This window comes from Anser brachyrhynchus (assembly GCF_964034855.1).
Source record: "Anser brachyrhynchus genome assembly, chromosome: 19".
NCBI lineage: Eukaryota > Metazoa > Chordata > Aves > Anseriformes > Anatidae > Anser > Anser brachyrhynchus.
The window spans coordinates 5,374,596-5,401,276 of record NC_137712.1 but is presented as its reverse complement, the minus strand read 5'-3'; the positions used below and the strand labels follow the sequence as shown (position 1 = coordinate 5,401,276).

General features: G+C 45.3%; 1 protein-coding gene across 7 annotated transcripts in view; it reads right to left on the bottom strand.

Moving 5' to 3' along the window:
* The window catches only part of RAPGEF1 (Rap guanine nucleotide exchange factor 1), a 90,034-nt gene that overhangs the window by 29,261 nt on the left and 34,092 nt on the right, over positions 1-26,681 (bottom strand). For all 7 annotated transcript variants that reach the window (XM_080562231.1, XM_080562236.1, XM_080562230.1 and 4 more), the window contains 8 exons: positions 20,907-21,085; positions 17,602-17,758; positions 12,637-12,725; positions 12,087-12,239; positions 10,454-10,577; positions 8,941-9,124; positions 7,861-8,364; positions 1,256-1,458 (listed from right to left, as the gene is read on the bottom strand). In XM_080562231.1, coding sequence (XP_080418357.1) covers positions 1,256-1,458; positions 7,861-8,364; positions 8,941-9,124; positions 10,454-10,577; positions 12,087-12,239; positions 12,637-12,725; positions 17,602-17,758; positions 20,907-21,085 — 1,593 coding nt within the window. The remainder of the gene's footprint in view (positions 1-1,255; positions 1,459-7,860; positions 8,365-8,940; positions 9,125-10,453; positions 10,578-12,086; positions 12,240-12,636; positions 12,726-17,601; positions 17,759-20,906; positions 21,086-26,681) is intronic.

Genomic DNA, 26,681 nt, shown 5'->3' with positions numbered 1-26,681 from the left:
AATGTAGTTATGCGAATTCCCGCACTAGAACTCTGTGTAGCTTTTCCCATTTCATTAAAAAGTAGCTCTCTGGGACAGTCAAACTTTAGCACAGATAACAGCAGCACATATTGCAACAGTTGCCCTCATGATGGTAAGAGCATGGCTCTGCTCCAGCATCTCCTCCTGTTTTATTAAAGCCATGGCCAATGTCAGTCAGATAGCATCGACAAAAAAGATGCATTTTAAAAACATTTTAGCTGTTCTTTGAAAAAGGTAATATAAAGAATAATATAAACAAGCTCCCTAAGGTTGGAGTTAAAAAAGGGAAAAGAAAAAAAGGCTCTTAAAAAGAAATAGGACAAAATCTGTTTTATTTCAGCCACTGAGGCTGGAAATAAAACTGCTGCTGCCATCGCTGAGGCCAGGACTTCATCCCCCACGTGGAAAATGGGGCTCACCGTAGTGTTCAACTCAATGCACATACACTTGTGGACGTGCCTTTACGTGCCAGTAGGCTGAAATGGCCAAAAGATCACCAGGAAATTCCATTTTTCAGAAGGCAATTAACATTCTCATTAAATGCAAATAAATGAAACAATTTCACCAAACAAGCCAAACCGAAACAAACTGAAAAAGCACCACCAGAGCCCTGGGGCACACAAAGGCAGGGGTGCCACTGGCTCCTACAGCCACAGAACTGTGCAAACCAGGTAAAATCCTGAATCTCGCAAGGGGGCTGATGCGGGGAAAACACGCACAAGTTAAATAATGGCTGTACCAGGGTTCTGTGGCTCTGGCAAAGACCGAGCCATAAAAGCAGTGATTATGTTTAAATGGTTATTATTAGTGGCATCCTTGACAACAAATTCAAAACAACATTGGGAACAACAGTGCAGCTATCTCTCAAAAATTGTGTTGCCCAGCGTGTCAAAATCTTCAAAGCACTCGTCATTACAAAGCCTCCAGTCTGGCACAGATTCAGCCGTGCCATGTGGAAGACTAACATTTCATTTTCAGGGCATTTCAGGACTTTCAGAGCTGACGGAGAACAGTCTGAACGCGGGGCTAGAAAGGAGCACAGGAGCTCAAAGTAGATGATGCAAAATGCCTAAAAACGTGTTAACAAGATGGCAAGGAACACGAGGTGGACGACACCAATGAGACATCCATCCTCCCACAACCGCAGCCCGTCAGAAGGAGAGGCAGCAAACCCAGAGCTGCTCCCACGAGGCTGCTGCGCCCTGCTGGGGCGGGCACCACGGATGTCACTCACCAGCTGCCGCTGCTTCGGTGGGAGAGCGGGTGGAGGTGCCAGGTCTTGAGAGGGTTCTAAGCTGATGAAGGAGTCGTTGATGCCATAGACTTCCCTGAGGTGCTTGTTCTTCTGCTGGTAGATGTGCTCGTTCTGCGGGGTCTGGTAGAACATGGATGGCTGCGGCTCTGAGTAGTCTTCCACAAACTGCATGTAGGCCAGCACTGCAACACAAAAAGGTCACACTCACTGCTTCTGGTCTGCGTGCTGCAGCCTGCCCTGCCCCAAGCAGGCACGGCGCCCACCCTCGGAATAAATAGGAGCGATGCCACGCTGTTCTTGCAGCTGGGCTTTGCTTCAGGGCAGCGGCAGCAAGGCATCTGCGGTACCTCGCACAGCAGGTTGCCATTCACCTTGGAGGAAAAGAATCTGTGAGCTTCCCATCCTGCAAGCCAGCACACAATGAGAATGGTCGCAGGCCACAAACGAATTTGGCACCGGTTTTGCTTAAACCAGTGATGTCTCCAAATAGCTACCTGAGGAGTTCGACTTACCAACTCTCAGACCAAACCCCTTCCTCGTGTAACCTGGGGCAATTTGGGGAATATTCCTCAACAGCTGATGCCCCAGGTCACCAAAAGAAAGAGAATGACTTCGGTCTGCTTTTAGGAGATACAAATCACCTCGCACAAAGATGCAACCTTGACAGCAAAGCTGTAATAATTCCTGTGCCTACGTAAGTCTCCTACCTGTAGTTAGCATGATTTCTAGAATGAGAGGGCTTGCAACCCTTCCCCAACCTAGCAGCTGATCAAACTTATTGGAAAACACCTGCACGCAAGACTGGGCGCACCTGTCCCTCAGCTATTCATGTGCCACTGCTGGCACAAGAGTCTAGCCTTTTAGAAGTGCCACTGACCTCGCCTTCCTCCTTCATGAGCTCAAATCCAACATCCTTCGCTCCTGTCCCTTTCTAAAGCATCTTCACACCTCCGAATTTGCAACTGAATCCAGCTGATTCTAAAGCACTTCTGAGATGCAGTTTGATGGAAGTTTTAAATGGGATCAAATCTCATTCGGGGCACATTTGCATCTGTAAAATATCCTTCAAAAATCTATGAAAAAGCACACAGGTCTGCCTGCGTAGCTCTGACAAAAGATTAGCTTCTGCTGCAGTATTTTAGTGTGGAAGAGGGAGAAAGACACCCAGGAGCACCGGAAGACTACTACAAAACCCCAGAAATATGATGTAATAAATGGAAATTAAATAAATAACTTTAATCTACATACCTGCAAACTGGAGCAACAGTTGTAGTTAAGTGTCATAAAAAGAACTAACTAGGGCCTTCTTGTAAATATGCTATCAAGCACAACACACTCCGATCATTCATGCCCCCTCCTGACAAACACGCACTTGTCAGTTTCTGTAACTTTGGTCATCAGGAGGCGATTACTCAGCTTCTGCTAGCACTTTAGTTGTACAGCTGAAATGCACGGATGGCTTCAGCGAGAGCTATAAATGCAGCAATCACAGTGCAGCGTTTGCACATCACGAAGCTGGTTCCCATACTAGCTCCAAGGCAAATCCCCCGTTCACCTGTCAATGAGAGACCGAGCAGTCTCGAGAGAGGCCGGCCTGCTTCAAACAGGATGCAGCCGTGCGAATGTGTCGGCAGGAAGGAGTCGCTTTGCACCTGTCTTTCGCACCTTTTTTCAGATTCCCTCCAGTATTTTAAATTTTGCTTAGAAACGGAGCTAACGCAGCTGCCCCTTCCCACAGAATGCTATCCCTCCTCCAGAAAACAGAATAAAGAAAAAAAAAAAAACCAGAGTGCAGGAAAGCTCAGCCGGTACATTTCAATCCCAACCGGCAACACCTGCTGTCCCTGTCCTGTGACCCCACACAGGGCTGCCAGCGGACAACCTGTCCGTGTCCCGCAGCTCTGCCAGCTCCTGCAGAGCTCTGCCAAGGCTGCTGCAGTTCTGACCTTCGGCACCCCTGCCATGTGCGCCTTGCTCCTCTTCCTCCCCCGGCCACCCTCCTGGCTTCCCAGCACTGCACCAAGATGACAGTCACCATCCTCGCTGGTTTAAACCATTCGTCTTGGATTGGAGTCTTGGTACAGAAAATAGAGAATTACTATAATAATAAGTGTTTTTGAGTATCTGCAATTCAGTTGACTCAGGTATTCCCATTAATACCTGCGCCCCAAAAATGCCTTGGTACCACACAACAACTTTGGAGGGTAAGTTCTGGGATATTTCCCTAGCAGCAAAAGTGAACTAAGGATCAAGACTCCTTGGAGAAGGGTGGAGGACAAGAGCTCGAGGGAAAAGGCCACATTTTGAGAGCTCATCAACTGATTAGGACAAAAGCCAAGAACATGGGCTTGGCAATGCTGGTATAATGCAGCTGAAATTGCTAAACTGAGACCAAGCCTTTGTGCAGAGTTACCTACAAAAACAGCGCTACACTTAGTGCTCAGATCCGAAGACAACGCTCGGGATCAATGCTGAGTTCCTGGGTTCAGGAGCCTGTTTGGCAGTACGGACTTGGGAAGTGTTGGCGAAAAGGGTAACACATTAGATACTTGCGTAAAATTGAATTACTGTAATTCAAGGTAGGAAGCCTGAATGCTGCTGAGAGCCTTAACTCAATCTGTAAGGGAATAATGAAGAGCTCTTTTATCTCGGCTCTTTATTAGGCTAATGCATCCCATTGCCAGGGCAGCTCCCGTGCCCTGCTTGTTACTACTCGTCCGAGGCAGGCAAGCATGCCTCTGCTTCTGCTTTGTCTTCATTTCTGTTTTTAGGTGAAGCAAAAACAGTTGGGATGGTGAAATACAAACCTGGCTTAGAAGTAGGGACTGCAGAGCGTAAATTAAAACAGGCATGGTTAAAATGCTGCCCATCTTCAGCAGGATACTAAGGCAGCACTCCTGAGGCTGCTGTTTGCGAAGGGTCTTCTCTCTCCCCTCCCCTCCCTGGTGTGGTTTTTAACAGGGCAGAAATTTAAAAAGCAGATGGGAAATTACATCACCGGCTCAGATCGGCCGCACGCCCTGCAGCGGCTCTGTGAAGAGGGAGGGGATGGGGGCTGCAACCTCACCCGTGAGCAGCCGGGTGGAGTGACACAGTCTGAAAGCAGCACCCGGGAGAGAAGGGAGGAGTGAGACAGAGAGAACCTCTCCCACCACAGCACCATGCCCAGCTTATGTCAGTTCTGAACCAAGGCAGAAAATATTTGAAAGGGGAGAAAGGAAGAAAAAAAAAAAAACAGCAACTGACTGTGGCTACTGCGGCTAGGAACACCTTCCCTGCAATGTGCTTGCAGTGCCTCGGCTGTCGTTTCTGAAGGAGCTAAGCTGCTCGGGGATCTGTGGCGTACGCCAGCTCTGCCCACATGGTAAAACTCACAGGTACTGCTCACGCTGCGCCAGGCGGCTGCTAACGGTGCTGGGGGAGCTCCGCAGCCGGCAGGAGCAGCTGCTGGTCCAGGAAGCAGAGAGAAAAAAGGCAGCAAACCATTTTGTGTCATGAAAACACCCTTGGACCTGCGGTTCCTGGGGTCTGCAAGGAATTCCTAGAAGATTATGAGCAAGAAGGTGCATCTGCAATACAGATAAGGCACAGCAGTATCTGATGAAGAGAACCCACCGAAGGTTCTGGTGCTGTGTCAGCAGGCTGCGTTACAACCAGCCCCGCGCAGCAGCGACAGATCCACGTGCACAGGCAAGAGCCAAAATAATGGAAATTCTTAAGGTACCCCACACGTCAACTCGGTGCGGAAGTCAAGGTCAAAGGAGCCAGTCTTTGCTGTCACCTCTGGGAGGAGAGCTGTTTTTCAGAGCTCCCATTACACGCTGGCTCAGCCCAGAATGCCCTCAGCACGGCTCCTGCAGTTAAGTACCAGCTGCTTGCGGGGCACCAGGCTGCATTTTGTTCCCACTGACAGGGAAGGAAACATGAATAAGTGCCTCGCCACCAGTCTGCGAGCTGGCTGGGGGGAGGATCTTGCTATTTCTGACTCCAGGCTCTTCATGGCAGAAGCTGTTCCCTGTCTGTGTCTTGTACAGCAGGAGCACGAGCGGTGCTCAAGCAGAAGGCTGGCGTCATTTGCCCTTAGCACAGTAGCATGTACAGCGCAGTAAAAGCACAATTCATGCCAGCCTAAAAGGCTTACCGCTCCCCTGTTTAAATTATAGAGAAGTCAACTCTTGGAGGTCCCTCTGAGCACAGCTCCCAGCAGTACACATGGTGAACTCAAGCTGGATTTGCTGTTTATTATTAATAGACCATCAAAGCCTCTGCTGCAACATTTCCTGCCAACCACCAAAGGATGACCCACAACAAAGGGACTAAAACCAAGTCGCATTTGTGACGGCTCCAGATCTTTAATAAATTCATGCATCTCTTCAGGATTCCAGGAGTTTGTTGGGGTTGTGGCAGCAGCATCGCCTCATCTGCGTGATTACACAAGAGTATCTACACGAATCAGCCTCTAGGCCCCCAATCCTGGGCGCTACCATACGGCCTGAGTAATGTTTCATTGCCCTTTTTATGTTGAAAATAAAAGTAAAACTAACAACCACAGATCTGTGGTGTGATACGCTGCAAAGGAAAGGCAATCTAAAACAAGTTTAGTGTCACATGAATGCAGCTAAAAACCTGCAGCAGTCAGGTATCACCCGAGCACTACTACAAGCCCTGCACCAAGGATGCTTTATCAGACCAACAGAGCTGTCAACACATTAGATAACAGCTTCTACTTTTCCTAACAATGCAATCTGATCAATCTCCTGAGCTTCTGATAGTGCCAGATGACAGTTAGCTCTGTTCTAACATCAAAGAAAATTCACGTACGAGGCCGTGCTATTGAGGTTAAAAGTGTGCATGGGCAATAAAGGGGAAGAGAGCTTTTAAAATTGTTTTTAAGTAACCCCTTGACATCTTATACGATAAGAGAAAACAAAGACGTGGGGCTTAAAGAGAAAAGTAAACAGCCCAGGTCTCTCTTTCAACTGTCAAACTGCCTCTTATCCACGGCCCATGCAGGCGCCTCTCCCCACTAAAGCTGTCTACGTGTACAGAGGCACATGGCCCTGCATCCATCCCTGCCTGCGTGATGTAAAACCATCCAGCCCGGCCCTCGTTATTCATATGCAGAGCCCACGTGGCCTGACCCTACGGCGAGGAGGTTCTGTACCCATCCCCTTGCAGCTGATGCCGCATGCAGGTATTTAGAGCAGCAGGAACCGTAACAAACAGCCCTGGCTGTGCACCGTGCCAGCATTTATTTCCTTTCTGTCATTTGCAAACCAGCATCTCAGCTCCTTTTTACTTGCTTTCTGTATCTTTTAACTGTTTGCTTACCAGCAAGGGACAGAAGAACTTGTCTGTGTTTGGGGACACTCAACTACAACCAGACTACCACAACCCGACCCTCACTTTCAGGTGGGTCAGGCCTTGTGATCTGATGAAAATCCCAGGTTTGTACATGGAGCGGTCACTTAGACATACTGGAGATGATTCAAGCCAATGCACTTTTTTTTTTCTTTTAAAAAAGTGCCTGTCACAGTAAACTACACAGGAACGGACAAAACCTGGACCTTGTAGCACAGCACGCCAATCTCACTTCCACCTTATTCCCAGTGAAAATGCAGTGAAAAACTGCAGAAATGAGTCAGAAGGCCAGTTCAGCACTTTTGAATCATCTCTTCACTTGGGCTGCAAGCCATACAGCTTAACGCCGCTGCCCCAGAAGCTGCATGCACTACCTTCTCATGCAACGTACAGGCACATATGCAACATAGGCACAGCTAGCCAGTGACTAGTAAAACAACATTTGCTGGATCTCACTGTATAGTCCACTGCCTTCCTTGTCAGATCAGTATGGCTGCTTTTCTGGCAAAAGGTTTCACATTTTTGTGGCCATGAACATTAACAAAATTAGAATAAGGTCACAAGCTTGAGCTGCAGTCGGCACTGGTGTGCCAGGAGCCTGGCTGGGGATGGCAAGTCTTTGCATTTAGAGGCTGCCCATTTTAATGATGTGGGAAACTCTTAGGCGTCCAAAGGAAATGAGATCCTGTAGCAGAACAGCAGTATTGGACACGAGGTTAACAGGGTTGTCTTGCTCAGCTGTGTGGGTGACCATGTTCCTGTTGCCAAATAACTGCACTGGCAATGCTCAGTTTTGGACAGAAAAGCAGCCCTTTCTCTGAGCTCTTGGAGGGTACCCAATCCTTTTCTGCACTGGGAAAACATTCATAAAATGGGGGACGAGGGGAAGGAATGGACATAAAAAGGGAAGACAAACCAGGAGGATTTGGAAGACAGTGTCTCAGAGCTTCACACATGCAAACACTGAAGTAATGAAGATGCTGCACGTTGCCACCTCCCCTGGGCCTGGACCATCCCAGGCTCAGTCACTCCTCCCTGTCCACCAAAGAACTGGCACTTCCCTTCCATGCCTGTGACACTGACCACGAGCGATTTTGACACTTATCCCCATGTGAGCAAGGGCTTGGGGTCACCATTACTTAGTGGTCATCAGAAGTATGGCAACTGCAAGAAAAGGGAAAGGCAAAAATAAAAGTAACACCCAAACACAAGAACTTGCTTACTGTGTTTGTTTTTCTTCTCCGGCAGAGGTGGTGGCTTCTCTGGGTCACTGTTAGAAAAGTCAGCCATTAATTCAACCGGTGCTGAAGAGTTTCCTTGCTGGAAGGGCAAAACAGCAGCAAGTGGTGTGAAGGGTACTGATGCAACAGACCCTGCGTTCTGCATGTCATCCTCTGAGATGTTATCGTATTGTGAAGGGTGTCTTTCATACGAGATCCTGCAGCCTGAGTTATCTGAAGTCTGAGAGGCTGCGCTCCTCCTCTTCTTTTCTGGTAAAGCTGGAGGAGTCTCTGTTGGCTGCGCAGCTCCCGAGAGGCTGCAAAATTCCAGCGGAGGAGAGCTGCCCTGTGGGAGCTGGAAAGTATGTCCATGGAAAGGGGAGCCAGACTCGCCCAGGGACTCTGGCAAGGGGCTGAGGATACCTGTCACCTGCTGAGGTATCTGATCAGCATTCGAGAGGTCCTGCTGCAGGAATTCATAGTCCGGGTCATAGTGATCGGATTGATCTGGTTAAACAGGGAGGAAAGGAGAATCACCCGTTAGTTTCTCTCTGTTCCTGGTCAGCCCTTCTCAGTTCTGCCCATCCCATTCCATCAGTTAATTAAGCTGTTCTCTTAATCAGAGTGCTACCTCCTTGCAACAGGGACCATCTTGCTATACCTTCAGTAAAGTCCAGACTAAATAAAACTCTTACCTTATTTCTTTACGCTAGCAAACAAAAAACACGAATTCAATAGGTAGGTCACCGCAGACATTACTATATTTCATATTTACATTTTTTTTTATTTCCTAGAAGTCTACCAGGGCTGCTACTTCCTACTGATGTCTGCAGGCAAGGTTGAAATCAACCAAACATTCCACTTGAGAGCTGAATTGAGTTTGAACACAATCATCTATAGCTAGGGAACACATTCCCCTGGGCTTTTTCCTATCCAACGGGATGTGATTCTGCATAGAACCGCCTGCAGTAACTACAAGATGACAGTTACAAGCACAATCTATTTACTGCATCATGGCTATGACAGCTCCCAAACGGGAGTGATGGGGGCTCCTTCGGCAGCCCTGGCCACGTCCCTGCTTACCTAACGTTTCACAGCTTGTGTTGCGAGAGCACTGACCGCTGTCGCGGTCCAGAGAAGAGAGCTGCTCGTCAGACTTGCTGAGTTTGCCGATGCTACTGCACGGTGAGAGGCGAGGAGATTCCCCCCCATAGGAGTGGCTTCCACCTGACAACCTTCTCTGGGCATAGCAGTCAACATCAAAATCCTGAGGCAGAAAAAGCAAAAAACAACCAAAACAACAAATCATCAGCATTCTTGGCAGCTTGCTAGTTTAAGGACCAACCCCAGGAACAAACACCTGACAGCTGCGGTAAGAAAACCAGGAAGGGAGAGGATCAGTGCTGCTAGCCCTCCCTAGTTAGACACCAGAACCCCAGAAAAACTCCAGTTTGGTAAAGGGCATGCTGCAGAGCAAGCCCTCGTAGGGAGCTCTGCGTGCATTTGCTCGCAGGCAGGGCGTGCTGTGATCCACAGAGGAGGTCACCAGCTGCTGAGGTGAGTGAGTTCCTCACCGCCATACACAGCTGACAACTGTTCATCGAGGCATTGATACGAGGTAACTAGACGGCAAGAATTCTCATTAAATAACGGGCTTCATCAAATATTTGGTTAGTTTTTGTGTATGCAAAGGGTAAATAAGAGACAGTGGGATACAGCTAACGTCAGCTTTCTGTGCCTATGGCTACATTTCTATTTCAGAAATTACCTCGAGTGAACCTCTCAGGTATTCCTACCCCCACAGACCAATGTAAGTGTGATCGTACCAGTAACTGAAGCACTGCCACAGCTTTATCTGGGTCAGCCAGCTGACAGCAGAGGCACCCTAAGCCAGAGCTGAGGCTCTGGGGCTGAGGACAAGATTTGATTTTGCTGCACTTTTAGCATGATTCAAATCCTCACTGCTGAGTCAGTAAGTTCCTGAAGGTGTGAAGCAAAACCATCCATTTACAATCCTGCAAACCCCATATTAGCATAAGTGATAGGATATGACTAACACACACAGTCCGAAGTTTTCCATGCTTCTACCAGAAAATTTGCAAATCTCCCCAAAGCACCTGTAGCAGTCAGAGCAGATGCTTACACTACTCCTTAGGTTAAAAGATGTCTTAAACTGGGACTGGATGGATACAGACTTCTGATGTCAATCTGCTACAGGATCCCTGGCCTGTAAGTAAACCTTGGTAAGATCTTGGTAAGTTCAGCCAACCACCCTACACCCTGGTCTGTTTGACACAGCACCACTCTACCTCTCTGATTTTCACATTCTTCTACACCTCAAGGCAACAAATTTTGTAGAAATTCATTATTTAAGTACAACAGCAATGTAAAAAAACCTCACCTCCTTCACATGATTTACTACATCGACGTTCCTGCCACTAAAGCTCCCATTGCAGCACTCGTCAGTACGGGGCTGCCTGGGACGAGCAGGGGCGTGTTGGGAACCGCACGGCTGCAGGACCCAGCATTTCTCTGAGCTTCTGCTACGCTCCGCAGCACGTCCCCCTTGGCTTTCACAAAGGGGTGATGCCATTACCTGTCTGTTGATTCCAACGGGTAAGCTGGACCCACTGGTGGCTCGACTCATGGGGGCCACAACTGCCACTCTGGTTGGGGAAGGTGCTGATTGCCGTTTTTTAGGGGGCAAGGCTGGAGGAGGGCTGCAAGACAGAAGAGGCATTGATGCTTCCATTACTCGACCATCAGAAAGACTTTCAGAGGCTTCAGGAGCTGGTTTGGCACAAAGCCTTCGCCTTGCTAGGCTCAAATCTCACAGCTTCTTGTCCAATGCTGGCCAGAAGCTATTCAATGAAGTGTATCCACTGACAAACACCAATTTAAGAACACTCGCACAGGGAAGGTCCTGTGCAGTGATTTATTTTTTTAAGCTTGGAAAAGAGTAAGTGTTTCAGAAACAAAAATAATTGCCGTTTGAAAAATTATTTTTAATGAAGCTAATTAGCACAGCAATTATTTTTAAATGTAAGTGGTGGAAGTCCAAATTAAATGTTTTGGTTGACCCGAACAAGGTTTCAGTTCGCAGAAGTCTCTTCTTCCTCTTCCTCAAAGCTTCCAGGTTTGAAAGGGGTTCAAAGTTGCAAAAATTTACAGGACAGGAAAATTCACTGTCTGCCTTTTTCCACTCCTGGTGAACTTGAGCCAACAAGACAGTCAGTATTGCCACGCATATATGCGGCACGGGCCCAAGTTTTGGCATTAATCAGTGTGGATACACACATTATTAAACACCCACTAGTAGTAACCAGTGAGATTTCAACCACTGTACATTTAGGTTTTGCTTCTAATGACAAATAATTCTGGCAGTTACCAAACCTACGAGGTTCCCAAGAGCACACATATTCTGTTCCTGGAACACAACAGGAAATTTTTATAATATAACCCATGAGAATTCATAATACACATAGAAATGTGATTTTTTTTTTTCTGCTAACCACAGCCCTCAAATGCTGCGTTTTCAAATTAGCACACAACATGTATTTTCACACCATCCATTAGCACCAGTACTAGAGAAGAAAAACATCATACACACGCACCAAAAAGCTGTAAATTGGGGGTTTTCTTTTCCGTCCCAAAATAGAACATAGAAACTTTCATGTGGTTACTCGCAGAACAGGGTAAGAACAACGAAGTAAAAGATTTTTATCACACACTAGTGACTCCTTTCACTCTTAGGCTGATAACCAATGCAGAACCCCCTGGATGTGCAGGACAGATTGGTAATTTCCAGCTGAGGTTAAGAGAACATTTCCCATTGCATATAAAAGCACACACCACAACTAGAACAGCACAGGATACTGCTGTGCAGTGCTGTGCAGAATATGGTGTGTATTTACATGACTTTAAATAAAAGATTTAATGCAATTAGGCAATGCCTCTCATCTAAGAGGCTCAAGCATTATTAATCTCACATTAAAAAAAAAAAGAAAAAGGAAAATACAATGAAGGGTACTGCTCAAAACAAGACAAAGAACATAAAGTCATGAACAGACTGCTGGAGCTGGGAAGAATTACCATGGAGGGCTGGAAATGCAGAGGCATTACTAACATTCACGGTGACCTCTCACACACATTTTGACAAGAATATTTAAAAAATAAGAGGCTGGTAAGAGGCACTGCTACTCTTCAGTCAGCTGGTTGGCCAGCATTACCTGTTTTCTGCCACACGAATGCAAGGCAGAGGGGGTTTAGGAGGTGCAACCTCTTCATCCATGGAGTCAGTCAGTAGCTCATTTGACTGAGTCATATTAGTTGTTTTGTTTAGGATCTCCATTTCTCGGTCTGTAAGGGGAAGTTCTGATGGGCTGTAACAAGCAAAATACAGATTGTGGATCATAAAACACAGTTGGAATGCAGCATGCTGACAGATTAATACGTACTTTAAATCATATGCAATGAGAGAAACCTACAGCAGAAGGCAGAATTCACATCTGCAAGTAGAATGAGATGTATATACAGAATACAATGTGCACACCATGGCCAAGTGATGCTTCATTGCCGGATTTTGGTAACTTCTCTAGCACAGCATATTGTTCCTTTAAGTTGTCCCACTGTAATGCATGAGACTATGTAAAAAGCACTATGCTATCCTCTGTGAAAAATAACCAAGTGCTTTAATCCAACTATCAGGAAGCAGAAATAATCCCACATCCAGCTACTCTATTAGACTGCATGCATTAAACATGTTTGTCAGTGACCCACCTGTCAGATTTACATGCTGGTAAACTGGGTTTAACTGGGCTTGTGGGAGAGGGATGCTCCTGCTTTTCAATCGTGAGTCTGACCAGCTCCTGGTGGGTGGAGGGGAGAGAAAAAAAAGGGAAAATCATGAGATGCGTAACGCTGCACTCAAACATTCTAGGACAAAAAGGGATGCTACTGCAATAAACTCTTGGTTAGCCAGGTATGGATTAATGTTGGCATGGACACAGAGAGAGCTGTGAGCTGGGTGTAAACCTGTACCACAAATGAGGTGGTGCAGGGAACAGCCTGCACCCAGCAGCAGTTTAGCCATATTTAAGCTTTTTAGCCACAAATCGTGGCCCTGTGGGGATTCTGCACAAAGCCACATACACATCTTTTTGCTGTGCTTCCTCTTTCCGCTATCATCACAAGTGTGTTCCCCACAATAACCTAGACAATGGCAAGCTGACTTTACATACATAAAGCACAGAAATACCTTCTGCAGTTAAGTATTTCAGTTACCCAGTAAAAGAGTTAACTAATTGCTTTATATTTTATAAACAAGTCTTTCATGCATTCATTTAAAAAAAAAAAGTTTTCTGTAAGATGCCTAACAACAAATTAAATAGTGAACACCTCTATTAAAAGGCCTGCTTCCCCCAAAGCCAACTTTTAACATGTTAGCAATGGAAGTCTTAATAATTCCGAGAACTATCACAGTGTATCTGCTATAGACAGATAAGGCTGTGGATAAAGAGATAAGGGCAGATAATCCTGAACTACCAGTCTGTCAGCAGTCAAAACCACAACCATTCACACCAGAAGGATGGAGAGAACATTTTACAGGTGTCTGAGGCCAACAAAGAGATCTACTGCTCACAGATACAAACACATGCCCTCTTACAGCTAGGCTGGTAACTGGCAGCGCCACCTGACAGTATTGGCTTCCCAGCATATTATGCAAAGGAAATTATATGGGATCGATTTTTTATTTATTCTTTTTTTTTTTTTAAAGCAGCCTGAAGTACAGTGTCATCATTCCGTTATCATCTTCACATCCATGCCTGTTGAGGTCAGAAATTGTCATTGCCTCTTCCTTCTGAGGAGTAAGAATATTCTAGCCCACGTATTTCTGTATAAGGCTCTATTTAAAGCTGAACTTCTACGAGACAACAGATGCAGAACAACAGGAACAAAGTACTGCCCTGGATGTGCGCGGGATGGAAAGCACAGTCCAATTCAAGCGTACACCACGACTGATTTTGGTTTAGACATTACACTTACAATCTTGATGGGACCTTAGGCACAGAAATAATTTACACCGTGTCCACCCAGCACACGACAAAACGCTCAGCTGTAAAGAACCTGCCTTGGAAAATCCCCCACACACTGGGGAGGAAGAGAGCACCCAAACACAGCACAGAGACGTCCGTTTGGGCTACGGCCGTGAAGGTTTTCCTGTCTGGGGCAGACAGAGAAGAGCCCTGGCAAGGAACAGCATTTTCTGAGAAGTGCCTTGACCAGAAAAAGCCCAGCACCAAGCTGACCACAGCTGAGCACCTCGCCAACGCCACCCCCCCACAGGGCCACATGTGCCAACAGGTAAATACCGGGCAATGAGGGGCACAACACTGTCAGGGCTTCTGATAATCTATAAATGCCACTGTGGTAAGATACATTACAACATCTATAGAAAAGTAAAATCGTTAAGGCTCTTCAATTGCAGAAGAACCACACAAGCAAAGTGGACACTGAATTTACCTCAGATTTCTCTGATGAACGTCCCCAGGTCCCCAGCTCTCATAACAGAAACTGATTTTTAAAGATGTACTTTCCACCGTTTCGTTCTCTCTTTCAGAATGATCTTTAATCAAAAACCCGGTATTCCTTGTAGACTTTCAAATTCCCCTATGAAGCTGACAGAGCATCACAGGAATGGGAGCCTACGATCCCCAAACAAGGCTTTCTGTAAATCGTACACTGTGGAAATCCGAGTGACACCACCTGAAGCCTCTGGCTGCAGCCGGCCCCACGCTCTGAGTCCCTGTCAGGAGTGAGCGGTGACCCAAGGGATGGCCACCTTCTGCCTTTGGGACAAACCCCCACTGCTGAAGAGGTTTCCGGACACTTCCCTGGGCTCGAACCGACCCTGCGGGACCAGACCGGGGTGCTCCCGATAAAGAGCAGCCACACAACGCACGATAAGGAAAATAAAACACATGGGCATTCAGACCTAAAGCCAAAACGCCCCGTAGATGCTCCTTGCCACAGAAAGGGCTGTGGAAGGAAAAATGCCACCGTCGGTTGCCATCATTACTGACACCCAGGGCCGAAGGGCTCGGGGAGCTTCCCTGTTCCACCGGCTGTGATGGCTGTACGCCTGCCCGCCACATGGGAGTGTGTTACAGCGTGGGAGTGAAACAGTCACGTTTGGCTCAGAAGTGTCCTTAGAATTATTCAGCACATTGCTGCTGCGGGGACGAACAAATAACAAAACCACACCCCTGAGACACTGAGACGACAAATGACTGACGACACCTGAGAGGATCACTTTTTCCTCTAAACTTAGACAAATACCACCGGATTCCCCGGACCCCGGCTTTTTCTCCTCTCCCCTAGCCCCAGAACAAGAGCTAGTGTTTGGAAATCAAGCCAGGACCTTCAATGTACACGAGGTAATCAGCATGCGACTGCGCCAGATGCACGTTACGCTGGTCGTTATCAGCAAGTAGAGATTCCTGCAGCAGTAATTAGAGATAATTAAAGCCTCTCTACAAACTTATGCTACTTCAGCAAACTGGTAGTTCCAAATGAGGTGTTTTTTTAAGAAATTATGTAATCAAAACAAGGATTTTTTTCCTGTTATATTTAGCTAGCAAGGCACTAAAACCTGAGATCAAAACAGCAATAACACAAGTGAACAAGCGACTCGTTTATGCTCAATTCTGAAAGTAAAGGGGGAAGTAAGCACTGAAATGTGGAAGTGGATCTGGTGTGATCTGCCAGAAAAACAAGAAAAGCTCTCCACAGCAGAGAAGTGTCCAACTTCTCAGTTCTGCTTCCAGATACAAAGGCTGCCTTGGCCCTTCTAAAATAAGCCTTGCTCCTTGCTAGGCAGTAGGAGATGAGCTCGAGCCACTTCCAAACGCTGACCCGTGGATGGGCAGACACATCCACATCTGCCCAGACAGCCTCACATCTGCTCTCATCACGCTCCAAGCTGACCAGACACAAGCCAGCTCCAACTGGACGGCCAAAATAACTTCTAGTCTAACGGCAAGAGGAGGCTGCTACAGCCACGCTGCTCAGCAGGGCTTAACAGCTCAGGTGTAGCGGTGCACGGACATCCCTGCACCGCTTCCAGCCTCGGCTGGCTCGCAGTGCGGGCACAGAGGACATCCCAGACCTTCCCCCTCCGACAGGCACGGTGCTTTGGCTGGGAAGCCACAGGAGCCAGGTGTTTAAATCTTGCTTGAAGTGAAAGGACAGTGGGTGTCCAAGCCTGATGCAACGAGACCACACAACTGTAGCCTGGATCCGGTGCTAACACGGGACCGCACAGGTTCATTAAGTGATAAAGGGTGAATTGTCTCACTATTTAGTGGGGTACTGCAGTTCGGCTACCACAGAGCAGATTTTCACGTACTACAAATTGCTGCTGAATTCCAACGCTAACAGAAGCTGGGACGTGACGCTCAACTCTTCTTCTCCACCCTGCTGTGCAAATTTAATACTGGCTTTACCTTCCAGATCTGGAGCTTAAAGTTAAAGGGCGTATTGTGCAAAATAATCCTGGAAAATCTGTCATCTTTAGGTGATGGAAATGTTTTGTTTGAAAGATATTTGTTTTAACGGCTCAGCAAGTCATACTAGGGTTTAGTATCCGTGCTTAAGTAACTTTACAGAGATATTCAGCGCACGCAAACAACACACCAAGACTCCTGAAAACACGACAGGCAAAGCTTGGGAGATCCATTTGATTTTTACATTTAACTCCAGATAATAAAAACTAAACTGAGTTTGAGTACAATGAAAGATGTTTGTTCCTGATATACCAATCCAGCTGAAAAACCTGCTGCAGTTTTTAAAAATCTACCCCAAATTTCCTACTGTAATTCCTTTAAACATTCCTCCTACAGTTCAGCCCTGCTTAACCTTCTCCACAGTTTTCAAAGTAATTTCTAGGAGATATGACGGTCTTTCCACCAGTGTCCTGAGCCCATGTCAAGCTACTTTTAACTGCAGTGCCAGAACAGCTGAACGCACAACCTCTGTGGCCATCAGCAGAGAGAAAACAGTAAGGAACTGTAAGAAATAATGGGTACCAAAAACTTACTGGGAGGTAGAAGGGAAGCCAACAGATTTTCCTGGGTAGGGCAGGGAGGGAATACTATAAGCAGGTCTCACAAAGGATACAAAGGTTTCCGTTAAACGTTTCCATTAGTTATGCAAAATTAATCTCCAGAAAACTGAGCTTAGCTCATCACCGGTCCCACACCCTAATCCAACTGCTGAAAGCGGTGACGTATCACTGACAAATACCTTGAACCTTACATTAAAAGATGAAGCTGGAATCTTTGATTCTCTGTGGGCATTGACAGGAAGAACTTCCGTTACATTTTGTCTAGACGTAAAATATGCAAACTCTGACCTGTAATCTGCATGGGAGATTGGGAGAATGGGAATGGCTTGCTGAAAATTTAATACAATGCGCAATAAAGATTTATGGCTTCTTACAAGCCATCCAAATGCCAGGGTAAACATTTTAGAAGTGCACACTAACGGTCAAACCATTTATGCTAGTCTTTAAGCAGTACACCAAGCAGGATCATTTCACTTACTGAGCTGTTGATCTGAATTAAGTTTACTGAAGCCAAGAACAGGATCTTACCTGCACTTAAAAAGTTCACATTTTCACCTAGATCTCTTCTAAAACGCAGATAGTGTATACTTTCTATAATGTACAGTACTTGTCTCACGTACCTTAACTCCATCCAGAACAGCTTTTATGACATCCTTAACTGTTGTCACCATCTCCTTGTCTTCTGAATTCACACCTTCCAGCATCACTTGATCAGACCAGCGAATTAGGTTGGCCAGACTCTGGTACACACGGCTGTAGCAGGATGAGATGGCAGAACTGGATGGCATGGAAGGAAATAGATGAGAAAAATGAATAAAATGAAATTATGGAGATACGACCAAATGTTTCTACAAAGTGCTTGATTTAAAGTGTATTTCATACTGTTAAAATTTTGATTGTGTCCATTGTTGTTGTTCTCTTTTTAACTCTGACATTCATTATTTGTGTTTAGCAGGTGACAAAGTTTCGACTCCGTTGCAGTTGCTCTCCTGTTCACCAGTACCAAATGGAACAACAGCATGAAAGTACAACCAACCCATTATCTGGGCTGCAAGTCAACACAGCAATGCTCAAAATAACACTCTTCCCCTTTTAATTTACACCTCCATCCTATGCCTTAACTTCAAAGGTAACTACTGTATCCTGTAGTTAAGTCTAATTGATATTATTTCAGCATTAACTATGCTTTTCCTCCTCCTTATTAACTCTCCCAAAAATGTCTTAGATAATTGAGAGATGACTATTCATTCTTTTACAAATCATTTTCTCACTGTTTATAACGCCTGAAAACATATAATTAAAACTTGCTTCTTTACAAAAATTGAACTGAATGAATTTCAGGTCTGGAAGAGGAAGGGTGTTGCTTTGTTTTGCTTTTAATGAGAAACAGAACTGAAGCTATTGTTCTGAAGGGGAAAAAAAAAGAATTTTGGAAGGATGACAACTCCAAATAAAAGTTAACTGTAACAAGAGTGCTTGCAGGCATTTTCCTGGCCATTCTGAAAACACTTACTTCATTACTAAACAAGGTGTGCTAACAGTACTGCTGATGGCAATGCTTCAACAATTCTTTGTAAAGTTAAATCAATTTCAAACTGCATCAAAACCATAAAGAGATAAGAGAAGGTGCAATCTTGCCATCATTACTGATAAGAGTGTTCTGAACCTTCCCGTTTCTGTCTGGTATCCATTTTACACTGGCTTAACTCCAGTAATTTCATTATCTGTGAGAAGAGAATCAAGCCCACAAACTTCAGTGAGATTATTGAGGTGAACCAGGTTTGCAGAACCAGGGATAGAACTATTGTCAAGTTACAACCAGAGGGATACAAACAATGGCAAGTGCTTTTCTGTTTGTTTGTTTTAAAAGCATGGTGCTTGCCAGTTGTTCTAATTTTAAACGAAATTATCTTAGTAGGAGATATTTCCCAAATAGGGCCCTCCCCCATCTCTTTCTATGGCTTTGATTTCTTTGCCATTAATCTTCAGCCTGCTTCCTTCTAAAGAGGCAGTAATTGAAAGCCCATTCTGTGCTAGATTTAATTACTTTTTTCCTTGATGCAAATGCTTCCCCTCAAGCAAAAAGAAGTCAACAGTAATTGTAGGGCTTTCTTCCACACTGCCACAAGCCTTGCTCATTTTTCTTGAGGGGGATTTACCATCGAAACCACCCCTTTATGTCCTGCCACGACTCAAAATAAAGTGTACCGGTAGGCATGAAAGGACATGGCTTTTTGAGAATGTCAAATCCCCTTTTAATCTGTGAAGTCAAACAAGGCAGAACATACACAGGATCCGTGCTGTAATGCATACCATTTCCAGAAAGAGAGTACAGACTACTCCACTGACAACTAGCTACAAAAGTTCTGCTCACAGGCTAACTGAGGATATCCAATTGTCAAGGCTACACTACCCTACTACTAAGAGATAGGTTATAAGGGATTTGAAGAATAGAACCATCTGAAATACTGCTGCTGCTGCTGCTGAAGACCAAGTAGTTGATATTTATTTCCAAATATATTATTGGAAGAAAAGATCGCCCAGCAAACACCCAGTAGATACACAAATCAAAGTGAGTGACTACAAAGATGACATTTTCTATCTATCCTAAAAATATTTGCTGACATTTTACATGTTCTCCTGATGTAAGGGGAAAATTTGTTCTTTCTTTTATTAAGTGAAAGCAGGTGCTTGTCAGAAATTTAATGACTGCGGGAAACCTGATAGCAAGGGAAGAAACTTCTGTGTCTGAACCCAGAAGCCTGGTGAATACTCCAATTCTAACAGCTCTTCCTCTTTATACTTCTACAAACCTAACCTAAATTGCACGTCTCCTGTCCCAGCCACAGCTCTTAGTCACCCATTGTCTCCTTCCATTTGTACTGTCTCATACAACCATGCCCTGTGCATTAGGACCAAAAAGCGCTAAGCATCTGTTTATAAGATATCAGCACCCTACGCCTAGCTGTCTTGACCATACCATAAACCTTTCTTGCATCAGAATTGAAATAACCATCTCAAACAAGAAATTTGGAGATGCTTACTAGGAAAACAAACAGGAACAGCGCAAAAACTGCCAGGATTCAGAAACCAAAGATCTGTGCATTTCTTGCCTCATTTTGTGCTTTTGTGTGTGTGTGCTCGTTTTGCTCATTCTTTATTATTCAGCGATGTTTGCTTGCTTTGTTTAAATCAATTGCTCCAGCATCTATGAACAGCAGCTGTATCTCCATGGTTTGATGACTCCACAGATTCTTATAATGCATGCTGAGCTTTGTTTTGGCAAATTTCTACATCTTTTCTGGCTTCAAACTCATTGTCTAACCGGTTAAAACATAATACAGTAGGCATCAGAGCAAACCTATAAATAATCTGTTGAGAGCACACAGGAATGAACTTGAACTGGCTAATCTACCGAAGTACATCTGTTTACTTCTGTTCTGTATCTGGTCCAGTAAATTCAAAAACAAAGCAGTTAACAGTACAGGCTGATTTCTCTAATACTGGGACGGATAAACTGAACTCAGAAAGGGATTACCCTGAAGATAAGCTGTTTTTCAGGTAGAAGCTGTTGGACTTTGCTAGCTTTTAGCATACTACCATGGACTGCAGAAACCGTACAGAATTTAGAGAATAAGATAGCTAGTAAATGATGAATATCTACATTCATGCTAAGGATCAGTCCTTCCTCCTCTTTGAATCCATTCTAATTTGTTTTACCTTTCCATAGCATGGGCTTCTTCACAGCAGGGAGTTTGCTTTTAAATTAAGTTTGAAAACTATCACATAATCAGTAAAAATGGCAGTCAATTTATTACCTACTACAGCATTTTTTCTGTCTCCTGTGTGATACAATTCTTCAGACGTTAGAAAGAAAGAAGCCTGCTGGCCTGCCGTATTTCCAAAACCAAAGAAGGAAACTTACCTTTGTTGGATGCGTGGATCAATCTGCACCAAGGGCAGGATGGCTTCCAGCACTTTGCTTGCTGAGCCTGGCAGCATCTCTAACACTTTCTTATCAATTACCATTTTGTCCACAATAGTCTTGAAGTAGCGCAATGCACTGACAACCTCCTTCTCCTTTTCCTCTAGCCATGACACATTCTAGAGAAGAAAGGGAAAGGAATATTAAAACAGCATTTTTAAGGGCAAAGTTACTTTAACTTACCTGAAGGACAGCGAAACTCAAGAGAAATATTCTGCTTCAGAAGACTGGAGAAAACCCCTTCCACCACAAACACTTCACATTTAATTCTTACTCTTTCAAGAAAATAGTCAGTGCAAAACTGAACCAACATTTTGACTTTCTGAATTACAAGACGCATGTTCCAAACTGAAGGCTAATCGAGATCAGTTTTTGGCTAAGATTTACACTACTGATGACTTTGAGGGCATTGCTTTGAAACCAAAGCACCAAACTGGGAGTGAAAGAAAAAAAATACTAAGTGCAGATAGTAATGATAATGAAAGACAAGAGGCAACAACTACCTGTTTTAATAAAGCTGTCCTTCTCCTGAAAAGAACCCATACAAATCTCGAACTCCAAAACAATCCCAACAAGATGCCTCCATCCCCGATAGTGACACGTGTGGTGTTCTCCTTCATCATTCTGAGTAACTCAGCTGATTGCTATATGCCTATTTGTTTGAAACAAGGCTACAGTCTTGTCTCTCCATTTCCAAATAAAAACTTCCTTTCCAATCAGTCTCCAACCTAATTCATTTTGTGATGCTGCTCTTTGGGGAGCAGGATGTGGCCCTCGCTATCCATGAGGAAATGGTTGGCGACCTGCTACAACACTTGGATGTACGCAAGTCGATGGGGCCGGATGGGATCCACCCAAGGGTACTGAGCGAACTCGTGGAGGAGCTGGCCAAGCCGCTTTCCATTATTTATCGGCAGTCCTGGCTATCAGGGGAGTTCCCAGTCGACTGGCGGCTAGCAAACATGACGCCCATCTACAAGAAGGGTCGGAGGGTAGACCTGGGGAACTATAGGCCTGTTAGCTTGACCTCAGTGCCGGGGAAGCTCATGGAGCAGATTATCTTGAGGGTCATCACGCGGCACTTGCAGGGCAACCAGGCGATCAGGCCCAGTCAGCATGGGTTTATGAAAGGTAGGTCCTGCTTGACGAACCTGATCTCCTTCTATGACCAAGTGACGCGCTTGGTGGATGAGGGGAAGGCTGTGGATGTGATCTACCTTGACTTCAGTAAGGCTTTTGACACCGTTTCCCACAACATTCTCCTCGAGAAACTGGCTGCTTGTGGCTTGGACTGGCGTACGCTTTGTTGGTTAAGAACTGGCTGGATGGCCGGGCCCAAAGAGTCGTGGTGAATGGAGCCAAATCCAGTTGGAGGCCGGTTACTAGTGGAGTTCCCCAGGGCTCAGTGCTGGGGCCGGTCCTCTTTAATAGCTTTATCGATGACCTGGATGAGGGGATCGAGTGCACCCTCAGTAAGTTTGCAGATGACACCAAGTTAGGTGCGTGTGTCGATCTGCTCGAGGGAAAGAAGGCTCTGCAGGAGGATCTGGATAGGTTGGACCGATGGGCTGAGGTCAACTGCATGAAGTTCAACGAGGCCAAGTGCCGGGTCCTGCATCTGGGGCGTAACAACCCCAAGCAGCGCTACAGGCTGGGAGACGAGTGGTTGGAAAGCTGCCTGGCCGAGAAGGACCTGGGAGTACTGGTTGATAGGCAGCTGAATATGAGCCAGCAGTGTGCTCAGGTGGCCAAGAAGGCCAACAGCATCCTGGCTTGCATAAGAAGCAGTGTGGCCAGCAGGACTAGGGAGGTGATTGTCCCCCTGTACTCGGCTCTGGTGAGGCCGTTCCTCAAGTACTGTGTTCAGTTTTGGGCCCCTCGCTACAAGAAGGACATGGAGGTGCTCGAGAGAGTCCAGAGAAGGGCAACGAAGCTGGTGAGGGGTCTGGAGAACAAGTCTTACGAGGAGCGGCTGAGGGAGCTGGGGTTGTTTAGCCTGGAGAAGAGGAGGCTCAGGGGAGACCTCATTGCTCTCTACAGTTACCTTAAAGGAGGCTGTAAAGAGGTGGGGGTTGGTCTGTTCTCCTACGTGCCTGGTGACAGGACGAGGGGGAATGGGCTAAAGTTGCGCCAGGGGAGGTTTAGGTTGGATGTTAGGAAGAATTTCTTTACTGAAAGGGTTGTTAGGCATTGGAATGGACTGCCCAGGGAGGTGGTTGAGTCGCCATCCCTGGAGGTCTTTAAAAGACGTTTAGATGTAGCCCTTAGTGATATGGTTTAGTGGAGGACTTGTTAGTGTTAGGACAGAGGTTGGACTAGATGATCTTGGAGGTCTCTTCCAACCTAGACAATTCTGTGATTCTGTGAACAAGGGAACTCGCACACCTTCCACAGGACAGACTGTGAAAACCAAGTTTTGGCATCAGTGAAGGAATGCTGAAGAAGAGAAAAATTCACTAGAATAAAGCTGAGCTGTGGTCACCGAATTCCATGCCATCGCCAACACTAAAAAAAGAAATTCATAAATGATTTTGATATCCTAATGGCAATCTGGACAGGGATATAGCTTTTAAAAGTTTAACACAGTATGCCTGGAGGACTTCTAGTGCCACAAGTAGTTCCTAAGTGAGATTTAAATTAACTACTGAACACTGCTAGAAAAGGAGCCGAGAGCTTAGCAGAGTCAGGTTTCATCCATTATCTCTTCAGTAAATTCAGCCTCAAGAATTAATGACCTATGGGCATTGTGTGCTCCCCATACTCTTGTCAGCTGTTAAAACGCTGCTTTTCTCCAAAATCAGGCCAGTAGCCCAAAAGGTTTCAGGAAGAACAATTTATAGGCAGCACTGGTCAGTAATTTGGGGCCAGTTCCATGAAAGGATTAATCTCAAGTCCCATCTAGCTCTGATTTTAGAAGCCCAAGTCCAAATCCAAGACCTGCAAGCCACTCAGTCATTTTCCATCTCATCTGGGAAGTGCCCAAACTCCGCTGATGCTTCAGCTTCTGACGACGCTGCTCACCAGGCACCTCAATTCCTGCTCCATGTCACCTGAACTCCACTGCTGAGGAGCGTCCTGGCAACTCACCGATGTCAAAAATCACATTGCCCATTCTTCAGGCGTCTGCCCTCCCCACTGCACAGCCCATTCCAGGATACGGAGAGGCACTTCACGTGAAATGATCGCAGACTTCAGGGATGGGAGAGCCTGTATGGCCCATGCGCTGCATGACTATGGCCCAGTGGTCAGAGCTCTCAAACAGAAGTGAAAAAATGGGGATTGCAGTTCCTGCTCTGATTAATGTTTATGCATTCATTCAACAACTGTTTCCTGTACAAAGGCTTGTGACTTAATAGCTTAAACACTCTTCTGGAGCACAGGAGGGATGGGCCTGACTTTGAGAGTTCAGGGCTGCGAATGACAAGTGGAAACAAAGCTTTCCGCTGAGCGCATCAAGGCATGCAACTCCAGCCGCCGGACACTGCTCGGGGGACAGCCCATTTTTCATGACTTCCCTGCTAGCTTTTTTGTTAACAAGCCTATACGAGTGCTTTTTATGAATCCCCTTCTGAGGTCCAAAGGCCTCACACGTACGTTTGAATACATACACACATTAACATACACAAAAAGCTGGCATATCCTACTCAGGACTGCAGGTTCTGTTACAGAGCTCAGCAAAGACTAACGCGTATTTATCTATGAGGCTGAAGTTTCTGGTGTTCAGTGCTTTACTCACCAAGGCCTGAGAGTAACAGCAATAACTCTAGAAAGCGGAACAGTAATCCACTGGGATGGGAGTATCTCACAAGGGTAATGATACTAAGATCTTCCACCAAACATTGCAGTGTGCCCCTAAAGCCAAAGTAAACGCGGGATGGTATCCTTCTGGGTTGGTGAGAAAACCCGGGATGATCTCTTGTTTAATTTCCCAGCAGAAATGAATTTGCCCCAGTAGCTAACTTATCGCCGCGACAGAGCAGCTCTGTAACCGTGGGAGCCATGTGGGATTCAGCAATGACCCTTTGGGGAATTAAATGAGATAAACGTAGTATTCAGGCAAAGCAGCATCTCCTCTCCACTTCCCTGCCTGCCTGACACATTTAGGTATTTCTGCCTGACTTTGAAAGGTTTCCCTTAAAAAAACATTACAAATGCATCGGGCATGAGATACAGAAGGGTTACAGTGAGTTGTACAGAATACAAGTGCTTATAAAAGCAGGAAAAGTCCATTTTTTCCCTGCAGTTTGGCAGTGAAAATCCTATTGTAACTTCATATGTAGTGTTGAAGGACACTACTGTTCCTACAGTATGCCCTCAGGTAAGAATCAAAGACATGGCCTAAAAAAGGAGGGTCTGGAAAAAAATCCCTTTATTTTCCCCACGTACAGGTATAAAGGGGAAGAGGAGAAGAGGTGTGTGTGCACTGAGCATAACCTTCAGGTTGTGTGTAGTGATTTTACATTAATTTTTAGTATTGCTATTTCTAGAGTGATTATCTACTTCAAGAGTATAAAAATAGCACGTAGTACTTGAGAGGGAGGAAAGGATGATTATTTAGCGTACCAAGTGTGTCTTCTGACACAAAATCTCCTATTTATCAACCAATCTTTGTACACAAGTGAGAGACCCTGGTGACAATCCAGGCATATCCTCTTCCCCACTCCCTCCCCACAAAGCTAATGAGTTGACTATTTCCAACTAACTGATTAGCTGGACTAATCAGCCACTTATTAAAACAGATAAGGAATAAGCCAGAAATCAACAATATTTCACAGTACAGAGTGTATACGGCTTAAATAATTGTCTGCAATAAAAAAAATTATTTCAAGTGTTTTATTTTCCAATAAAAAAAATCCCATTCTGTACATTAAAAAACGGTTTTACATATTCAGCGTGCCTTATTAGTCATTTATCTTACACTGTTTATTATAGGAATGAAAGAAAAAGCAAAAGCTTTGCCTTTAATTAACACGCCACTACATATTTGCTGTAGAATAGCATTTTGAAAACAGCTCTTAATTTTTTTTTAATTTATTTCATTTTTGATCCCGCATCAATTCAGAGGAAAAAACAATGCATCTTCTACATGCATTTTAGTGAATCAATCAATAAAAAGAACATTGGGAGAAAACTTCCCAGTAAAACAGTACAACACATTGGTAGAATAGAAATATGTTCTACATGGTACGCCTCTGAACTCATCTCAACATACCCTCCTGAAATGTTGTTGGATTTAAAAGCCTTTAAATAGAACTCACAGATTTTTTTATGTTTCTTGGCAGGAGTCCAGTACGCATGTGGGGCGAAGCAAGGTGCTTGGCTCCCTAGACAGCGTATCTGTTGCCTCCTGGGGACAAACTACGGCCTGGAACATAAAAGCCTCATCATCTCCCATACGATGGCGCAGAACAGGGCTAGGAAGCCCTGCGGCCATCTCGCTGGGTGTTAAGCACATCGCACAGTGTAAGATAACAATATCTTGCTGACTGCACGCAACAGCACTACAACAATCCTCAGCAGAGATAATCTAAAAAAGTTTGCGTGTCTGGCACTGCACATTGGATGAGACTTTCAACAACAACTGGAAAAGATTCTGAATTATCATAAATAACCTCGACTGTTCTTAACTTTTGGCTTAGATTTATACTTGAAAACTGATTGCAACAGTACTGTTACGGAGAGATCCTTCAGTCTACGCAATCGGGTCACAACAGC